Here is a 16,876-nt window from a genome sequence, read left to right as displayed (position 1 = left end):
CCTCTATAAGGTCACCCCTCAGCCTCCGATGCTCCAGGCAAAATAGCTCTAGCCTGTTCAACCTCTCCCTATAGCTCAAATCCTTCAACCCTGGCAACATCTTTGTAAATCTTTTCTGAACCCTTTCAAGTTTCAGTACATCCTTCCATAGGAAGGAGACCAGAATTACACACAATATTCCAAAAGTGGCCTAACCTATGTCCTGTACAGCCGCAACATGATCTCCCAATTCCTGTACTCAATACTCTAACCAATAAAGGAAAGCATACCAAACACCTTCTTCACTATTGTATCTACCTGCAACTCCACTTTCAAGGAGCTATGAACCTGCACTCCAAGGTCTCTTTGTTCAGGAACATTCCCTAGGACCTTACCATTAAGTGAGTAAGTTCTGCTAAGATTTGCTTTCCCAAAATGCAGCACCACACATTTATCTAAATTAAACTCCATTTGCCACCCCTCAGCCTATTGGCCCATTTGATCAAGTTCCTGTTGTAATCGGAGGTAACCTTCTTCAATGTCCACTACACCTCTACAAACTTACAAACTCTTATGCTCACATCCAAATCATTTATATAAATGATGAAAAGTAGTGGACCCCGCACTGATCCTTGTGGCACTCCACCGGTCACAGGCCTCTAGTCTGAAAAACAACCCTCCACCACCATCCTCGAGCAGTTCTGTATCCAAATGGCTAGATGTCCCTGTATTCCATGAGATCTAACCTTGCTAACCAGTCTCCCATGTGGAACCTTGTCAAACACCTTACTGAAGTCCATATAGATCACATCTACTGCCTCTGCCCTCATCAATCTTCTTTGTTACTTCTTCAAAAAACTCAATCAAGTTTGTGAGACATGATTTCCCATGTACAAAGCCATGTTGTCTGTCCCTAATCAGTCCTTGCCTTTCCAAATACATGTACATCCTGTCCCTCAGGATTCCCTCCAACAATGTACCCACCACCGATATCAGGATTGCTGGTCTATAGTTCCCAACCTTTCTTCAATAAGGACACCACGTTAGCCAACCTCCAGTCTTCCAGCACTAACCTGTGACGATCAATATCTCAGCAAGGGGCCCAGCATTCACTTCCCTAGCTTCCCACAGAGTTCTAGGATATACCTGATCAGGTCCTGGGGATTCAATACCTGATCAGGTCCTGGGGATTTATCCACTTTTATATGTTTCAAGACAGCCAGCACTTCCTTCTCTGTAATAAGGACATTTTTCAAAATGTCACCATCTATTTCCCTATATTCTATATCTTCCATGTCCTTCTCCACAGTAAACACTGATGCAAAATACTCATTTAGTATCTCTCTCTTCTCCTGCGGCTCCACACAAAGGCTGCCTTGCTGATCTTTGCGGGGCCCTATTCTCTCCCTAGTTACCCTTTTGTCCTTAATCTATTTACAAAAACCCTTTGGATTCGCCTTAACCCTATTTGCCAAAGCTATCTCATGTCCCCTTTTTGCCCTCTTGATTTCCCTCTTAAGCATACTCTTACTGCCTTTATACTCTTAGGATTCATTCGATCTATCCTGTCTATACCTGACATATGCTTCCTTCTTTTTCTTAACCAAATCCTCAATTTCTTTAGTCATGTAGCATTCCCCGTACCTACCAGCCTTTCCTTTCATCCTGACTGCAATATACTCTCTCTGGCCTCTCATTATCTCAATTCTGAAGGCTTCCCATTTTCCAGCCTCCCTTTACCTGTGAACATCTGCCCCCAATCAGCTCTTGAAAGTTCTTGCAGAATACAATCAAAATTAGCCTTCCTCCAATTTAGAACTTCAACTTTTAGATCTGGTCTAACCTTTTCCATCACTATTTTAAAACTAATAGAATTATGGTCGCTGGCCCCAAAGTGCTCCCCCACTGACACCTCAGTCCCCTGCCCTGCCTTATTTCCCAAGAGTAGGCCAAGTTTTGCACTTCTCTAGTAGGTACATGTTGAATCAAAAAATTTTCTTGTACACACTTAACAAATTCCTCTCCTCTCCCTTAGCACTATGGCAGTCCCAGTCTATGTTTGGAAAGTTAAAATCCCCTACCATAACCACTATTATTCTTACACATAACTGAGATCTCCTTACAAATTTGCTTCCCAATTTCCCTCTGACTATTAGTGGATCTATAACACAATCCCAAAAAGGAGATCATCCCTTTCTTATTTCTCAGTTCAACACAAATAACTTCCCTGGATGTATTTCTGGGAATATCCTCCCTCAGTTTAGCTGTAATGCAATCCCTTATCAAAATCAAATATATGACACACTTAGAGCAATGATTACTTTGGAAGAATGAAAAAATCATTTCCTGAGGTAGTGAGAACTTATGTGGAAGAGCAGAGAGTGAAAACGCCAAGATTAGCAGCTGAAATGGCTGATGGTTATGAGTTATTTCATAAATCAAAGTTAGGCTTCCGACATCAATTTCAACGGTGAGGGCTAGAAATTGGTGAAAAAACAGAAATCCTGAGGTGTAAGGGAAAAGTAGATCTCACTGAAGATAATAAAGATTGCTTCTCATATGTAAAAAGGAAACCCATGATGGAGAAATAGAAGTTAAAAGGCTCAGATTTTTCACTGCAATAAAGTAGGCCACATGAAGTCACAATGTTGGTGGATTAGAAAAAGCACTGGGAAGGCAGATGTAGGAAAACAGAATAAACCTCTGAGTTTTGTTAAAGTAGTAAGGGAAAGTACAGTGGAGGCTAAAAAGCTGAACCAGAATGCACAACCTTGTTTGGTTTGAGAAGGGAATGCCAGATCTTTTTAAATCATTTACTTGCTGAAGTAAGGTGTACTCACATAGTCCAGAAGCAACAGGTAAAGAAACAGGCTTAAGAGATACGGAATTATATCAATCTTTAATGTTGAGAGATGAGGAGATATGTGACTCAGAAGGACTCTTGCCAGAAAAGGTTCTCGTTTGTTGAATTCATGAAGAGACAAAAAGCGCTCCATTTTGTAGAGTGAGATGGAAGTGTCCAGTGAAAAGTGGAGAAGTGGTGATAGGCGTACAGAAGAAACTCTTGGATTCAGAAATACAATTTGCCCTTGGTAACAGTTTAGCTGGATCACACATAGAACTGCTGACCACAGTGATTAAAAAGCCAGTGGAGAATCAGCAACTGAGATATTACAGGACCTAAATTGGAAGGGCACTAATATACTAGCAGGGAAATTTGCTAGATCTGCTCGGGAGGATTTAAACTAGTAAGGTGGGGTGGTGGGACCCAGGAAGATAGTGAGGAAAGAGATCAATCTGAGACTGGTACAGTTGAGAACAGAAGTGAGTCAAACAGGGCAGACAGGGACAAGGTAGGACTAATAAATTAAACTGCATTTATTTCAATGCAAGGGGCCTAACAGGGAAGGCAGATGAACTCAGGTCATGGTTAGGAACATGGGACTGGGATATCATAGCAATTACAGAAACATGGCTCGTATTTGTATCATCGATAGTCACAGGTGAGGCGCCAGAAGACTGGAGGTTGGCAAATGTGGTGCCACTGTTTAAAAAGGGTGGTAAGGACAAGCCAGGAAACTATAGAACAGTGAACCTTACCTCGGTGGTGGGCAAGTTGTTGGAGGGAATCCTGAGGGACAGGATGTATATGTATTTGGAAAGGCAAGGACTGATTAGGGACAGTCAACATGGCTTTGTAAATCATGTCTCACAAACTTGATTGAGTTTTTTGAAGAAGTAACAAAGAACATTGATGAGGGCAGACCGGTAGATGTGATCTATATGGACTTCAGTAAGGTGTTTGACAAGGTTCCCCATGGGAGACTGATTAGCGAGGTTAGATCTCATGGAATACAGGGAGAATTAGCCATTTGGATACAGAACTGGCTCAAAGGTAGAAGACAGAGGGTGATGGTGGAGGCTTGTTTTTCAGACTGGAGGCCTGTGACCACTGGAGTGCCACAAGGATCGGTGCTGGGTCCTCTACTTTTTGTCATTTACATTCACGATTTGGATGCGAGCATAAGAGGTAAAGTTAGTAAGTTTGCACATGACACCAAAATTGGAGGTGCCGTGGACAGCGAAGAGGGTTACCTCAGATCACAACAGGATCTTGATCAGATGGGCCAATGGGCTGAGAAGAGACAGATGGAGTTTAATTCAGATAAATGCAAGGTGCTGCATTTTGGGAAAGCAAATCTTAGCAGGACTTATACACTTAATGCTAAGGTCCAAGGGAGTGTTGCTGAACAAAGAGACCTTGGAGTGCAGGTTCATAGCTCCTTGAAAGTGGAGTCGCAGGTAGATAGGATAGTGAAGAAGGCATTTGGTATGCTTTCTTTTATTGGTCAGAGTATTGAGTACAGGAGTTGGGAGGTCATGTACAGGACATTGGTTAGACCATTTTTGGAATATTGTGTGCAATTCTGGTCTCCTTCCTATCGGAAAGATGTTGTGAAACGTGAAAGGGTTCAGAAAATACTTACAAGGATGTTGCCAGGGTTGGAGAATTTGAGCTATAGGGAGAGGCTGGATAGATTGGGACTGTTTTCCCTGGAGCGTTGGAGGCTGATGGGTGACCTTATAGAGGTTTACAAAATTATGAGGGGCATGGATAGGGTAAATAGGCTAAGTCTTTTCCCGGGGTTGGGGAGTCCAGAACTAGAGGGCATAGGTTTAGGGTGAGAGGGGAAAGATATAAAAGACACCTAAGGGGCAACTTTTACACACAGAGCGTGGTACGGGTATGGAATGAACTGCCAGAGGAAGTGGTGGAGGCTGGTATAATTGCAACATTTAAGAGGCATTTGGATGAGTATATGATAGGAAGGGTTTGGAGGGATATGGGCCAGGTGCTGGCAGGTGGGATTAGATTGGGTTGGGATATCTGATCGGCATGGATGGATTGGACCGAAGGGTCTGTTTCCATGCTGTATATCTCTCTGACTCTATGACTCTAACAAGGGAGTTTGACCTCCGCATCGTAACAGTACCATCCAGAATCGCAAAGAGCATTAGAAAGCTAGCATCGAACGTTAAAAACTATATTAAGATCTTATAGTCAAGACTATCCAGAAAATTGAGATAAAGGAATTCTGTTTGTTCTTTTTGCCATTAGGAATGCACAAGATGAATTTATCACATTCAGTCCATTTGAATTCATTTTTGGGCATGAGTGAGAGGACCACTGAAATAATTAAGGAGAAATTAGTGAATCAGAATTCATAGATCCCATGCTTGGACTATGTATCAAATTTTAGGGAACGGTTCAATAGAATGGGGGTGTTGGCTAGACTGCGTTTAAAAATATCACACCATATGATGAAACAGGAAGCAGGCAAAAAGTCAAGAATTCACAGTTTTCGTAATGGATATGAAGTATTAGCGTTACTTCCAGTGATAGGTAAATCTTTAAAAGCAAGGTTTAATGGACCTTGTCAAATCGAAAGAAGATTGAACAAGATGAACTATTTGATAAGGACTCCAGATATAAAGAAATCTCATAGAGTGTGTCATGTGAATATGCTGAAATGGTATTTTGATAGGGAAGGAAAGCAAAAGGAGAATGTGTTACTCAATATAACAGTAAGAATCAGGTTAAGAGGATTCTGAATTGAAGATTCCTCAAATTAAATTGGACAGTGAGGAAGTTCTCAAAAAATGGGATAAATTATTGAGTTACCTTCTAGAGGAAAACTAAAATGACCTGAAGGAGTTATTACTATTGCATGGGAGATATGTGGGAATAAGCTGGGAAGTACTAATCTAATTATGCATGACGAAGTGCAGAAAACTTCAGTGGACGGAGAAATGTCAGAAAGCATTTGACAGTCTAAAATCTGTGTTAACCACTGTCCCAGTATTAGCCACACCTAATTATGCAAAGCCATTCAAGGTGGCTATGGGTATGAGAATGTGGATGTCAGTGCTATACTCTTACAATAAGACCACAAGAAGATAGAATGGCCTACTGGATACTTTGCCAGGAAATTGAATATTCATCAACAGAAATATTCCAGAATTGAGAAGGAGACCATGAGTTTGGTGTTGGCGTTTCAAAATTTTAACATCTATATTGCCTGTATTGTGTCTGAGACAATTGTAATACTGATCATAACCCATTAAAGTTTTTAGAGCAATTTAGGGAGAACAATTCCAGACTGTTTAGATGGAGCTTATTATTACAGCCATTGAAAATTACACACATGGCAGGACAAGAAAATGTGATTGCCAACGTGTTGTCGAGATTTAGATGAAGAAAGATGGAAGCGTTCAGCGGTAGGAGTAAATGGACTGAAATAGAATGTAGTAGTGGATGTTTGCATGTTAGATTCAATGTAATTTATATGTGAGTTAGTGTACTAAAGGCATAAGACTAAGGGGTTTAAAATGAAGCCGTCTTTGTATATTGACAGTTCACTTTTTTAATGAGGGGGAGGTGTGATGATGCTGTCATTTTAAAAAAGGTTATTTTGTCCTTGATTTATTTGAAGAGAGGTCGTAAAGATAGGGGTGACAATGAGTCTAGTTTAACAAAGGAAGGGGAGTGGCCAGTTCTCCCAGTTCAGGTTTTTTCCTAGTTTGTTTTAACTGTAGCAGTCACAAGATGTGAGAGTCCAGTCGATGCAAGCTTCAATAAATGTTTCATCTGACTTTCTCTGAAATCTCTCTCTGGATGTTGTTCCCTCCTGCCTGTAAGAATCTGTGTTTGAATTTACCTTTTTGCCAAGAGGTGTGTTTATGAGAAATTATTGTATTGGAACAGTTAATTAGTAATAGTTACTGTATCAGGTCCATTAAGTTTTCCAATCATTAGTTATTCTAAATTCCACTTTCTTTTGTTTGTGTTTCAACTGTAGTGTTTAAATAAATTCTGTTTTGCTTAAAGATGGGTGATTTGACTAGTTACATCTCACCCAGAATACCCACCTCACATTTACCATTAAAATAAGAAAAAGTTAGAGTCTAGGCTACCTTCTTAAAATAATTTGAGGGGGTCTGGCCTGGTCCAGAACAATGTTGATCAAGGGGGATTCAATGATGGTAACACCATTGAATGTGAAGGGAGGGTGTTTAGATCATCTCTTATTGGTGAAGGTCTAGCCTGGCATTTGTTACTTGAATGTTACTTGCCACTTGTCAGCCAAAGCTTGCATATTGTCTAGGTCTTGTTGCATTTGGACATGAGTTACTTCAATGTCTGAGGAATCACAAATGGTGCTGAACATTGTGCAATAATCAGCAAACATCCTTCTGATCTTATGATGGAGGGAAGCAGCTGAAGGTGGTTGGACCTAGAACACTACCCTGATGAACTCCTCAGATTAATTTAGGATATCTGGTCAGCATGGATGAGTTGGACTGAACAATCTGTTTCTGCGCTGTATAACTCTATGACTCTATACAGATCTTCTGTTTGAAAAAATTGCCCAAGTCTCTTTTAAATTTTTCACCTCATTCCTTAAAATTATACCCTCTAGCTTTGAGCTCTCCTGCCCTAAGGAAAAGACATTTGCTATTTACCTTATCTCTGCCCCTCATGATTTGATAAAGCTCTATAAAGGTCACCTTTCAACCTTCCAGGGAAAAAAAAGCGTCCCAATTTCTATCCAGCCTCTCCTAACTATAACCCTCTAGTCCCTGTCACATCCTTCTAAATCTTTTCTGCACCCTCTCAAAATTAATAAGATACCTCCTATAGCAGGGTGGATCAGAACCAGACATAGTACTCCAAAAGTAGCAAAACCAATATCCTGTGCCACTGCAACATGACATCCCAACTCCAATACTTAATGAGCAATGAAGGAAAACAAGTCAAATGCCTTCTTAGCACTTCAGGTTTTTTTATTATCATGGATATTTCTCCACTACTTTCCTCCAAGTTTCTTGCTTAACCACTCCCTCATCTTTAGTCTCAATGTTTTTGTTCACTATAAATCCTAACTGACATAAATCTGTTTAGGCCATTGGCTACTGACTAGACCATAGTTACAACTGCATAGTCAACTGTACATTTCACAGCAGTACATGTTATAAATTGTCAACCATACACTGAAGACTTGGGATCATTCAATGCTTTCAATTTAATATTCTCACCCACATCCCTCGTCCCTTCTCTCGACTCCTCCAATGCCCCAGAGCTCTCTCTTCCTCTGACTCTGGCTGCTTGAAGATCCTCCATAAATTTAGCAGGCTGGCAGTGAGGGAAATTTGATTCAGGGTAATGATAAATTAACAAAAGTTGTGACATTGGATCCTCAATTTTCTGGAGCATACACCTTCCTGTGGAGAGTCAAGGATTTAGGCAAAGCCTCCAAAACTAACAAACTTATAAAGTAGAAATATGTGAGTGATGGAATAAATTCTAAACCAAGACAAAGATTTAGATGGCATTTGCTCTATTTCCATTAACGGAAAATGACTACAGAATGATTTAGTTTTGAATAGATATACTTTCTAAAGATTTCACAGTGGAAATTACTGTTCAAGAAATACTTTATAAATACATTATAAATACTTTAAAAATACATTATGAGTCATTCAATTATTTGACCAAAAAAATGAAACATATAAAATAATAGAAAAGTCAAAAACAGGTAAAACCTAATGTTTCATCCATACAATGTGAGGTGATTTATTTTGGTAGGAATAACCATGGAATGTTTGTAGGAAAGAAAAAAAGGCCACTTGGCTCATTGTGTCTGTGCCAGTCAAAAATCAAAAACCCCACCTTAAACTTATTCATAGCTTCTTATTCATAGCTCTGCATTTACTGTAGTCATGATGGTTATCCCAGACATCTTTGAAATGAGTCCAGTGTTTCTGCCTCTACTACCATTCCAGGAAGCCTCCATCCTGTGAATGAAAAAATGCATTCCTATTCAGCCTTATAATCTTTCCACCAATCAGTTTAAGCCTATGCTCCCTTATCTTTGACATATCTACCAAGACAAACCGGTCTTCTCCATAAGTCATTACTCAGGCCCCTTACAATTTTGGGCATCTCAATTAAATCTTCCCTCAGCTTCTTCTGTTGCAAGGAGAACAAACACAGCCTATCTAATGTTCCTTTATAGCTAAAGTTTTTCAGTCCTGGCAACATTCACACATATCTCATCTATATCCTTTCTTGTCAAATTACATCCTTTCTGTAATGAGTGCTCAGAACTGCACACAGAACTCAAGTTATAGCCTAACTAATAATTTATACAGTTCCAACATCAACCCTGCTCTTAAATTCTATCCTGAGGAAAGGATTCCACATTCCTTCCTTTTTACTAATCAACTTTTCCTGTTAGGATTTATGGATAATAATTCCAGAGTCCCTCACTTCATCTACTCTTTTTTTTAGTATTCTCCCATGTATTGCATATTCTTTTGATCAGCTTAGTTAGTCTCCCCAAAATACATCACACTTCTTCATTTGTCTCTTCCCTGCCTACCCAACCATTCCATTGATATCTTAATTGATTAAGTCAGAAGTCACGTGACATCAGTTAATAGTCCAACAGGTTTATCTGAAACCACAAGTTTTCAGTTTGCTGCTCCTTCATCAGATGAAACGTGGAAAATCAATACATATTAAAGAATACAACTTTAAAAGGGAGCAGAGGGAGCTGGGTGTATATTTATATATGTCATCAGCAGTGGAAGGAAATGTTGAGAACATAGTTAATAAAGCAAGCAGAGGACCAGGCATTCTTATCAAGAACACAGTGGACAAGAGAAAGGAAGCTATGATGAATTTGTATATGACGCTAGTTTGACTTCAGCTGTAGTGTTGCGTCCAGTTGTGGGTACCACAATTTAGGAAGGATATGGAGGCGTTGGCACGACTACAGAAGACATTTACAAAAATAGTTCCAAGAATGAGGAACTTGGGTTGTGAAGATTAGAGAAGTTACTGTTTTCCTTAGATTAGAAGAGGTAGGAAGGGATCAGATAGAACTTTCCAAAATCATGAAGATTTTGGACAGACTAAACAAAAAGAAATTGTTTTCTCTTGTGAACGGTTTGAGGACAAGTGACGTAAATTTAAAATAATCAGCAAAAGTCACAATACAAAACTAAAAGAAAACAAAAATGATATGAGAAAAAAGCTTTTTCACATAGCTAGCCGTTAGTATCTGAAATTCACTGCCTGACAGTGTGAAAAGTAAGTTAAATGAATACATTTAAAAGAGAGTTGTCTAATTTGAAAAGAACAACGTGCAGGGTTCCGATAAGCAGGCAAGGGAATGGTAGAAGTGAATGGTCATTCGGACAGCAAGTGCAGGCTTAATGGCCTCCTACTGCGCTGTAAAAATGCTGTAATTCTGCGTCGTCATATTTCTATGATTCGATTACTTCTCGCACCTTTTGCTTCTTTTTCAATTTCCAGCATCTGCAGCATTTTTACTTTCGTGTTGTGACGGAACAGCAGCTAGAGTGGAGATAGATAGAGGGTGAGTTGTTTGAAGAGGCCGGTGATTACCGCCATTTCAAATGTAAAGGAGACAATAAACGAACCAACAAAGAAAAAACAATAACAGTGATATTGGGAAACAATAAGGGGATTATGACATAAGTAACTTGCAGAGAGCCCTTCACCCTCTTGTGTTAGTTCTGTCCAACAGATACTCTATTAAATCAACTAATATCCCGTATATCCAAAATATCAATATATTCGTTATTGTTTTAAGTAATTAGTAACTAAAAGAAACACAACTCCACCTTGCACAGGACTCATCAAAGCTGTGAACTGTTTCCTTTCAATGCTTATGCGTGTTAACTAATCACTATTTCCATTCCGAACTTAAAGATATCCCAAGGAGAAAGGTGTCTGTATTGGTCAGAATTCAGTAATAACTTTCACGTAACATCAGTCGTGAAATGTGATTCTTCAACACAATATTGACTCAAGTGCTGCGGAATGGTAAGCAAAATCTGTGGAGATGCCGGGGATTGAACCCGGGACCTCATACATGCGAAGCATGCGCTCTACCACTGAGCTACATCCCCTCCTACTACGGCGCTTCTGCAAACGCTTCTTTGAAAACTGCTTCCGGTCAAATTTTTAACTTTGCGAAAATGATGCTTTCTAAATTTTAGTTATGATAACTTTAAACCGCTCTAGTTCGTAATAAGAAAAATACATTAGCGCTGACTGCAAAGGAAACGATGCTACCGCATACAGTGTAAAGTGGCTTCTCTCAGATTGCTCATTCAGAAAAATGTTGATCAACACCACCCACTACAAATAAAATGGAGATGCCGGGGATTGAACCCGGGGCCTCATACATGCAAAGCATGCGCTCTACCACTGAGCTACATCCCCTACGAGTCACAGAGACGAACAGTTAATATTTCTCGGTGATCATATGTGTTACATGTATTTTATGTATTTGTTCGTTCTTGATTTAGTGCACATCGAGGACAATTAAAGGGCATCAAAAAAATCTTTGAATATTGTTCCAGGATGGGACAGGATTTTTTTCAGTCCCTCGGTTGAGAACACTCCTACCAATGCAGGGTTATAACTTTGTTACTGGAATATGCCAATAGTCATGTGCCCAACTATCGAAGTAAGAAAGAAAATAACCTAATTGGAAAATTTATGAATTGCGCGTAAAAGCAGAAAATGCGAGAAAAAAGCACTCAGAAAGTATTATCCTGCGAATTTTGCTTGGTGTTTCACTTGACTATTTCCTTTGAGCGGCTTGTAGTTGAAATGTTAAGATCTGGGGAATAAAGTGAATTCTGTACGTGGTCAAATCTTGAATATCCGAGACTAAAGTCAAGATCAGAGTGGTACTGGAAAAACACAGCAGGTCAGGCATCATCCGAGGAGCAGGTAAATCAATATTTCGGGCAAAAGTCCTTCATCAAAAATAAGGCTGGGAGCTTCCACGGTGGAGAGATAAATGGGAGGGGGGGGGGGGGGGGGGGCGGGGAAGGGGGGAGGTGGGGCTGGGGAGAAGATAGCCAAGAGTACAATAGGTGAATGGGGGTGGGGATGGAGGTGATAGGTCAGAGAGGAGGGTGGAGCAGATAGGTGGGAAAGAAGATTGACAGATGGGACAGGTCATGGGGATGGTGCTGAGCTGAATAGTTAAAAATTACATAATACCAGGTTATAGTCCAATAGGTTTATTCTGTGTCTTACAATTGTGTCCTCCACAACTGATGAAGGAGCAGTGCTCCGAAAGCTAGTGCTTCCAATTAAACCTGTTGGACTATAACCTGGTGTTGTGTGATTTTTAACTTTGTACCACTCCAGTCCAACATCAGCATCTCCAAATCAGGTGCTGAGCTGGGACATTGGAATTGGGGTAAGGTGGGCGGAGGGGAAATGAGGAAACTGGTGAAGCCCACATTGATGCCCTGGGGTTGAAGGGTCCTGAGGCGGAACATACTGCATTTTTCCTCCAGGTGTCAAGTGGTGAGGGAGTGGCGGTGGAAGAGGCCCAGGTCCTGCATGTCCTTGGCAGAATGGGAGGGGGATTGAAATGTTCGGCCACGGGGTGATGGGGTTGATTGAAGCGGGTGTCCCAGAGATGTTCCCTAAAGCGCTCTGCAAGAAGGCATCCAGTCTCCCCAATGTAACGGACACCGCATCAGGAGCAACAGATACAATAAATGACATTTGTGGAGGTGAAACTTTGATGGATGTGGAAGGCTCCTTTGGGGCCTTGGATGGAGGTGAGGGGGGAGGTGTGGGCGCAGATTTTGCAATTCCTGCGGTGGCAGGGGAATATGCCAGGAAGGGAGAGTGGGTTGTTAGGGGGCGTGGACCTGAACAGGAGGGAACGGTCTTTCTGGAAAGTGGATAGGGATGGGGAGGGAAATATATCCCTGGTGGTGGGGTCCGTTTGTAGGTGGTGGAAATGTTGGCAGATGATGTGGTTTATGTGGAGGTTGGTGGGGTGGAAGGTGAGGATCAGGGGATTCTGTCCTTGTTGCGGTTGGACGGGTGGGGTTTCAGGGCGGAGGTACGAGACATCGTTGAGATGCATTGGAGGGCACCTTCAACCACGTGGAAGGGGAAATTACAGTCTTTAAAGAAGGTAAAGGCTAAAGTTGAGAGTGTAGTGCTGGAAAAGCACAGCAAGTTACGCAGCATCTGAGGAACAGGAGAATCAACATTTCAGGAATGAGGCTTGTGTGTCCAGGCTGAGAGATAAATGGGGGTGGGTTGGAAGAAAGGTAGCTAGGAAAGCAATAGGTGGATGAAGATGGGGGAGAAGGTGATAGGTCAGAGAGGGGAGTGATGGACAGTTCCAGAGGGTGGTGCCAAGTTGGAGGTTTGGGACTGGCATAATGTGGGGGGGAGGGGAAATGAGGAAGCTGTTGAAATCCACATTTATCCCATGTGGTTGCAGGGTCCCAAGGCGGAATATGAGGCATTCCTCCACCAGGCGTCGGGTGGTAACAGTTTGGTGGTGGAGGAGGCCCAGGACCTGCATGTCCTTGACGGAGTGGGAGGGGGAGTTGAAGTGTTCAGCCGTGGTCAGTGGGGTTGGTGGGTCCCAGAGATGTTCTCTGAAACGATCAGCAAGAAGGTGTCCTGTCTCCCCAATATAGAGGAACCAGACCAGGTGCAACGGATGCAGTAGATGATATTGGTAGAAGTACAGGTAAATTTCTGACGGATTTGGAAGGATCCCTCGGACAGAGGTGAGGGGAGTGGTGTCCCTGTCCATGACTAAATGAGTGTCAAACATCTGATGAAGAGTCACCGGAATCGAAATGTTAAATCTGCTTTCTACCCATAGGTGCAGTCTGAGTTTCCCCAGCAATTTCTGTTTTTGTGTCAGTTGTCAGTGATGCCCTTCCAATATCAATAGGTACAAATTATGGCCCCTCGGGTATGCTGTAAATATATCTGAATTGTTTGGATACGTCTCAAATTACTGATATAAACAGACTGTTTTCTTCCAATTTGAAATTTGTATAAATGACAAGAAACACCTTTCTCAAACCCCCAGTCTGATAAAGTTCAAACAAAAGACGCCACTAAACTAACATATGGGCCAGGAATGGATAGGAGAAAAATTACATAAGATTGCAGTAAGACAAAAATATTAAGTAATGACTTTGCTTCATTATTTGCCAGGGAGACAGCAAAATTTAAGATATGTGATTGGAAACAATACAGTATCACAGAATGGTTATAACATAGCAAGCCTATTGGCCCATGCCACCCTGCAAGGAAAATTCAGCGAGAACCACTCACCTGTCACCTATCTGCAAATCTTTATGGAGTTATAGAGTCATGGAAATGTACAGCATGGAAACAGACCCTTTGGTCCAACTTATCCATGCCGACCAGATATCCCACCTATCAGCACCTGGCCCATATCCCTACAAACCCTTCCTATTCATATACCCCTCCAGATGCCTTTTAAATGTTGCAATTGTACTAGCCTCCACCACTTCCTCTGGCAGCTCATTCCAAACTCCTGCCACCCTCAGCGTGAAAATGTTGTCCCTTAGGTCTCTTTTATATCTTTCCTCTCTCACTCTAAACCTATGCCCTCTAATTTTGACCCCAGGGAAAATACTTTGTCTATTTATCCTATCCATGCCCCTCATGATTTTATAAAACTCTATAAGGTCTATAAACCTCAGCATCCAACACTCCAGGGAAAACAGCCCTAGCCTATTCAGCCTCTCCCTATAGCTCAAATCCTCCAACCCTGTCAACATCCTTGTAAATCTTTTCTGAACCCTTTCAGGTTTCACAACATCTTTCCGATAGGAAGGAGACCTTATCTTCAGATTCTGCATCAGTGCTCAAATTAAACACAAGGATGGGAGGCTCGAAAAAAACCCAAAAAATCTTGAAAATCTCAATGATGGGGTAGCAAATGAGAGAAAGATCATCGTCATATTGGGAAAGATAGAGTTACGACAGAGCCTGCATGAGGCCCAGCTTTCAGGAGATATGCTGGTAAGCACCTCAAGCCTGACCTTGAGACACTGTCGTTATGTCCTGGAAGAAGTTTTTAAATAATAGCCCTATTTTAATGTTGTCAACATGTTATCTGTGCTTACATTTGGTTTCATCGTGGTTTGGATTAGGAACAGTGTTCCCATGGGGACATATTCAGTTCCTTTGGTATTATTTTTCTTTTCTGAATAAGAAGACAATGTGTTCTGATCTCATTCTAGAGACTGTCTTTATTCACTCATGTGACATGACTACTGCTGACTGGGCCCAACATATATTGCCAGTCCCTGACTTCCCCTTGAGAAGGTGGTGATGAGCCATGTTTTGAATTGCTGTAGTCCCATATGGTGTGGGAACATTCCAGTAGAGAGGGAACTCCAGAACTTTGACCCTAGCAGCAATGAAGGAACAGGTGTTCCAAGTCAGGATGGTTTTGAGGACTTAAAGGGAAACTTGCAGGGGGTGGTGTTACCCTTGCATCTGCAACACTTGTCCTTCCAGTTGGTAGAGGTCATGGGTTTGGAATTTACCATCTGACGAGTTTTAGTGAATTTTTGCAGTGCATCTTGTAGATAGTACACACTGCTGCTGTTGTGTTTCGGGTGAAGGGAGTGGACATTTGTGGATGTGGTGCCAACCATTTGGGCTGCTTTGTCCTGAACGTTGTTACACTTCAAACATTGGTGGAGCTGCACTCATATGCAGGCATGTGGAAAGTAATTCATCACAATCCTGGCCTGTGCTTTGTTGATGATGGACAGGTGTTGGGGAATTGAAAGTGGATTACTTGCTGCAGGATTCCCAGCCTCTGAACTGCTCATCACTTCAGTATTGATATGATTGGTGTAGTTTGGTTTCCTCTGAAAATCGCCTCCCACATTATCTTCCGCCTTTGTCCATTTGGCTGATGTCTGCAGACAACAATCAACTCAACCTCCTGACTATGTCTCAGATCCAGTGTCCACCAGGATCACCATCTGAAGTGACTGTTTAGGTGGCTCTTTCTGGCTGGCTGTCATTTGGAATATATAATATCTAGACTGGCAATAATGAGGGAGTTCAGCATTCCAAGAAATGTTTTCAGATGTGATACTGGAAAAGAAACTTCACCTAATTTCTCAATTGGACTTACATGATTTCAGAGCAGTTGTCAAGGTAGAATATGAAACTTCTTCCATTGTCCCAGCCAATATCCATCAATCAATACGTCTTTACAGTCTTTGACACTTGTATTATCCATACAACAAAATCTGAAATTCAAAATGAAATCACCAATAATACAGAAGTTAATGTGACTTCATGACTAATAAAAAAGAAAATATAGAAAAAGCCCCTAAAATCCAAAATGTACATCCTCCAACCCAAAAGGTGGGCTTTGAGAAAATCTCAAAAAGTGTCCACTTTCTCAACCTTACTCTGCCATCTTCAGTAATTTGTGTACATACACCCTGTATGTCCATCTGCTGTTCTACCCCTTTCAGACCCATACCCTTTATGTTATATTACTGTTTCTAGTCCTCCCTATCAAAATGCATTTCTTCAGGCTTCTCTACATTCTCCATTTTTAATTTTAGATTAGCCTATGTCCTTTTCTAACCTAAATCTTATGATCAAAAGGATCATTTTTCCCTACAAGTTCTCTTACTGATACTTACTAACTTCAACATGCTTCAGAAATTTTTTTCAAACATTCAAATTATGGATCAACTACTTTTAGTTTCTTTAATAGCAGGCATGAATTGGAGATGCCGGTGTTGGACTCGGGTGAACAAAGTTAAAAATCACACAACAACAGGTTATAGTCCAACAGGTTTATTTTGAAGCATTAGCTTTCGCAACACTCTACAACCACTTTGTCAGGTGGTTGTAGAGTATAAGATCGTAAGACACAGAATTTATAGCAAAAGTTTACAGTGTGATGCAACTGAAATTATATATTGAAAAAGACCTGGATTGTTTGTTAAG

At 41.1% G+C, this 16,876-nt stretch overlaps 1 protein-coding gene and 2 non-coding genes across 3 annotated transcripts in view; all 3 read right to left on the bottom strand.

The window, feature by feature from the left end:
* nfe2l2a (nfe2 like bZIP transcription factor 2a) overlaps positions 1-10,827 on the bottom strand; it is a 53,637-nt gene extending 42,810 nt beyond the window's left edge. Inside the window, exons 1-2 of the mRNA XM_072579141.1 lie at positions 10,693-10,827; positions 8,711-8,835 (exon numbers count right to left, since the gene is read on the bottom strand). Coding sequence (XP_072435242.1) covers positions 8,711-8,725 — 15 coding nt within the window. The 5' untranslated portion in view covers positions 8,726-8,835; positions 10,693-10,827. The remainder of the gene's footprint in view (positions 1-8,710; positions 8,836-10,692) is intronic.
* An 81-nt stretch (positions 10,828-10,908) lies between these two features.
* On the bottom strand, positions 10,909-10,980 carry trnaa-cgc (transfer RNA alanine (anticodon CGC)). The gene has a single exon. It is a non-coding gene; the product is annotated as a tRNA-Ala (tRNA).
* A 244-nt stretch (positions 10,981-11,224) lies between these two features.
* trnaa-ugc (transfer RNA alanine (anticodon UGC)) lies at positions 11,225-11,296 on the bottom strand. The gene has a single exon. It is a non-coding gene; the product is annotated as a tRNA-Ala (tRNA).
* Positions 11,297-16,876: the final 5,580 nt, after the last annotated feature.

Source organism: Chiloscyllium punctatum, chromosome 10 (assembly GCF_047496795.1).
Source record: "Chiloscyllium punctatum isolate Juve2018m chromosome 10, sChiPun1.3, whole genome shotgun sequence".
NCBI classification, from domain to species: domain Eukaryota; kingdom Metazoa; phylum Chordata; class Chondrichthyes; order Orectolobiformes; family Hemiscylliidae; genus Chiloscyllium; species Chiloscyllium punctatum.
The sequence above is the reverse complement of the archived record's forward strand: the minus strand, read 5'-3'. Positions and strand labels throughout refer to the sequence as shown.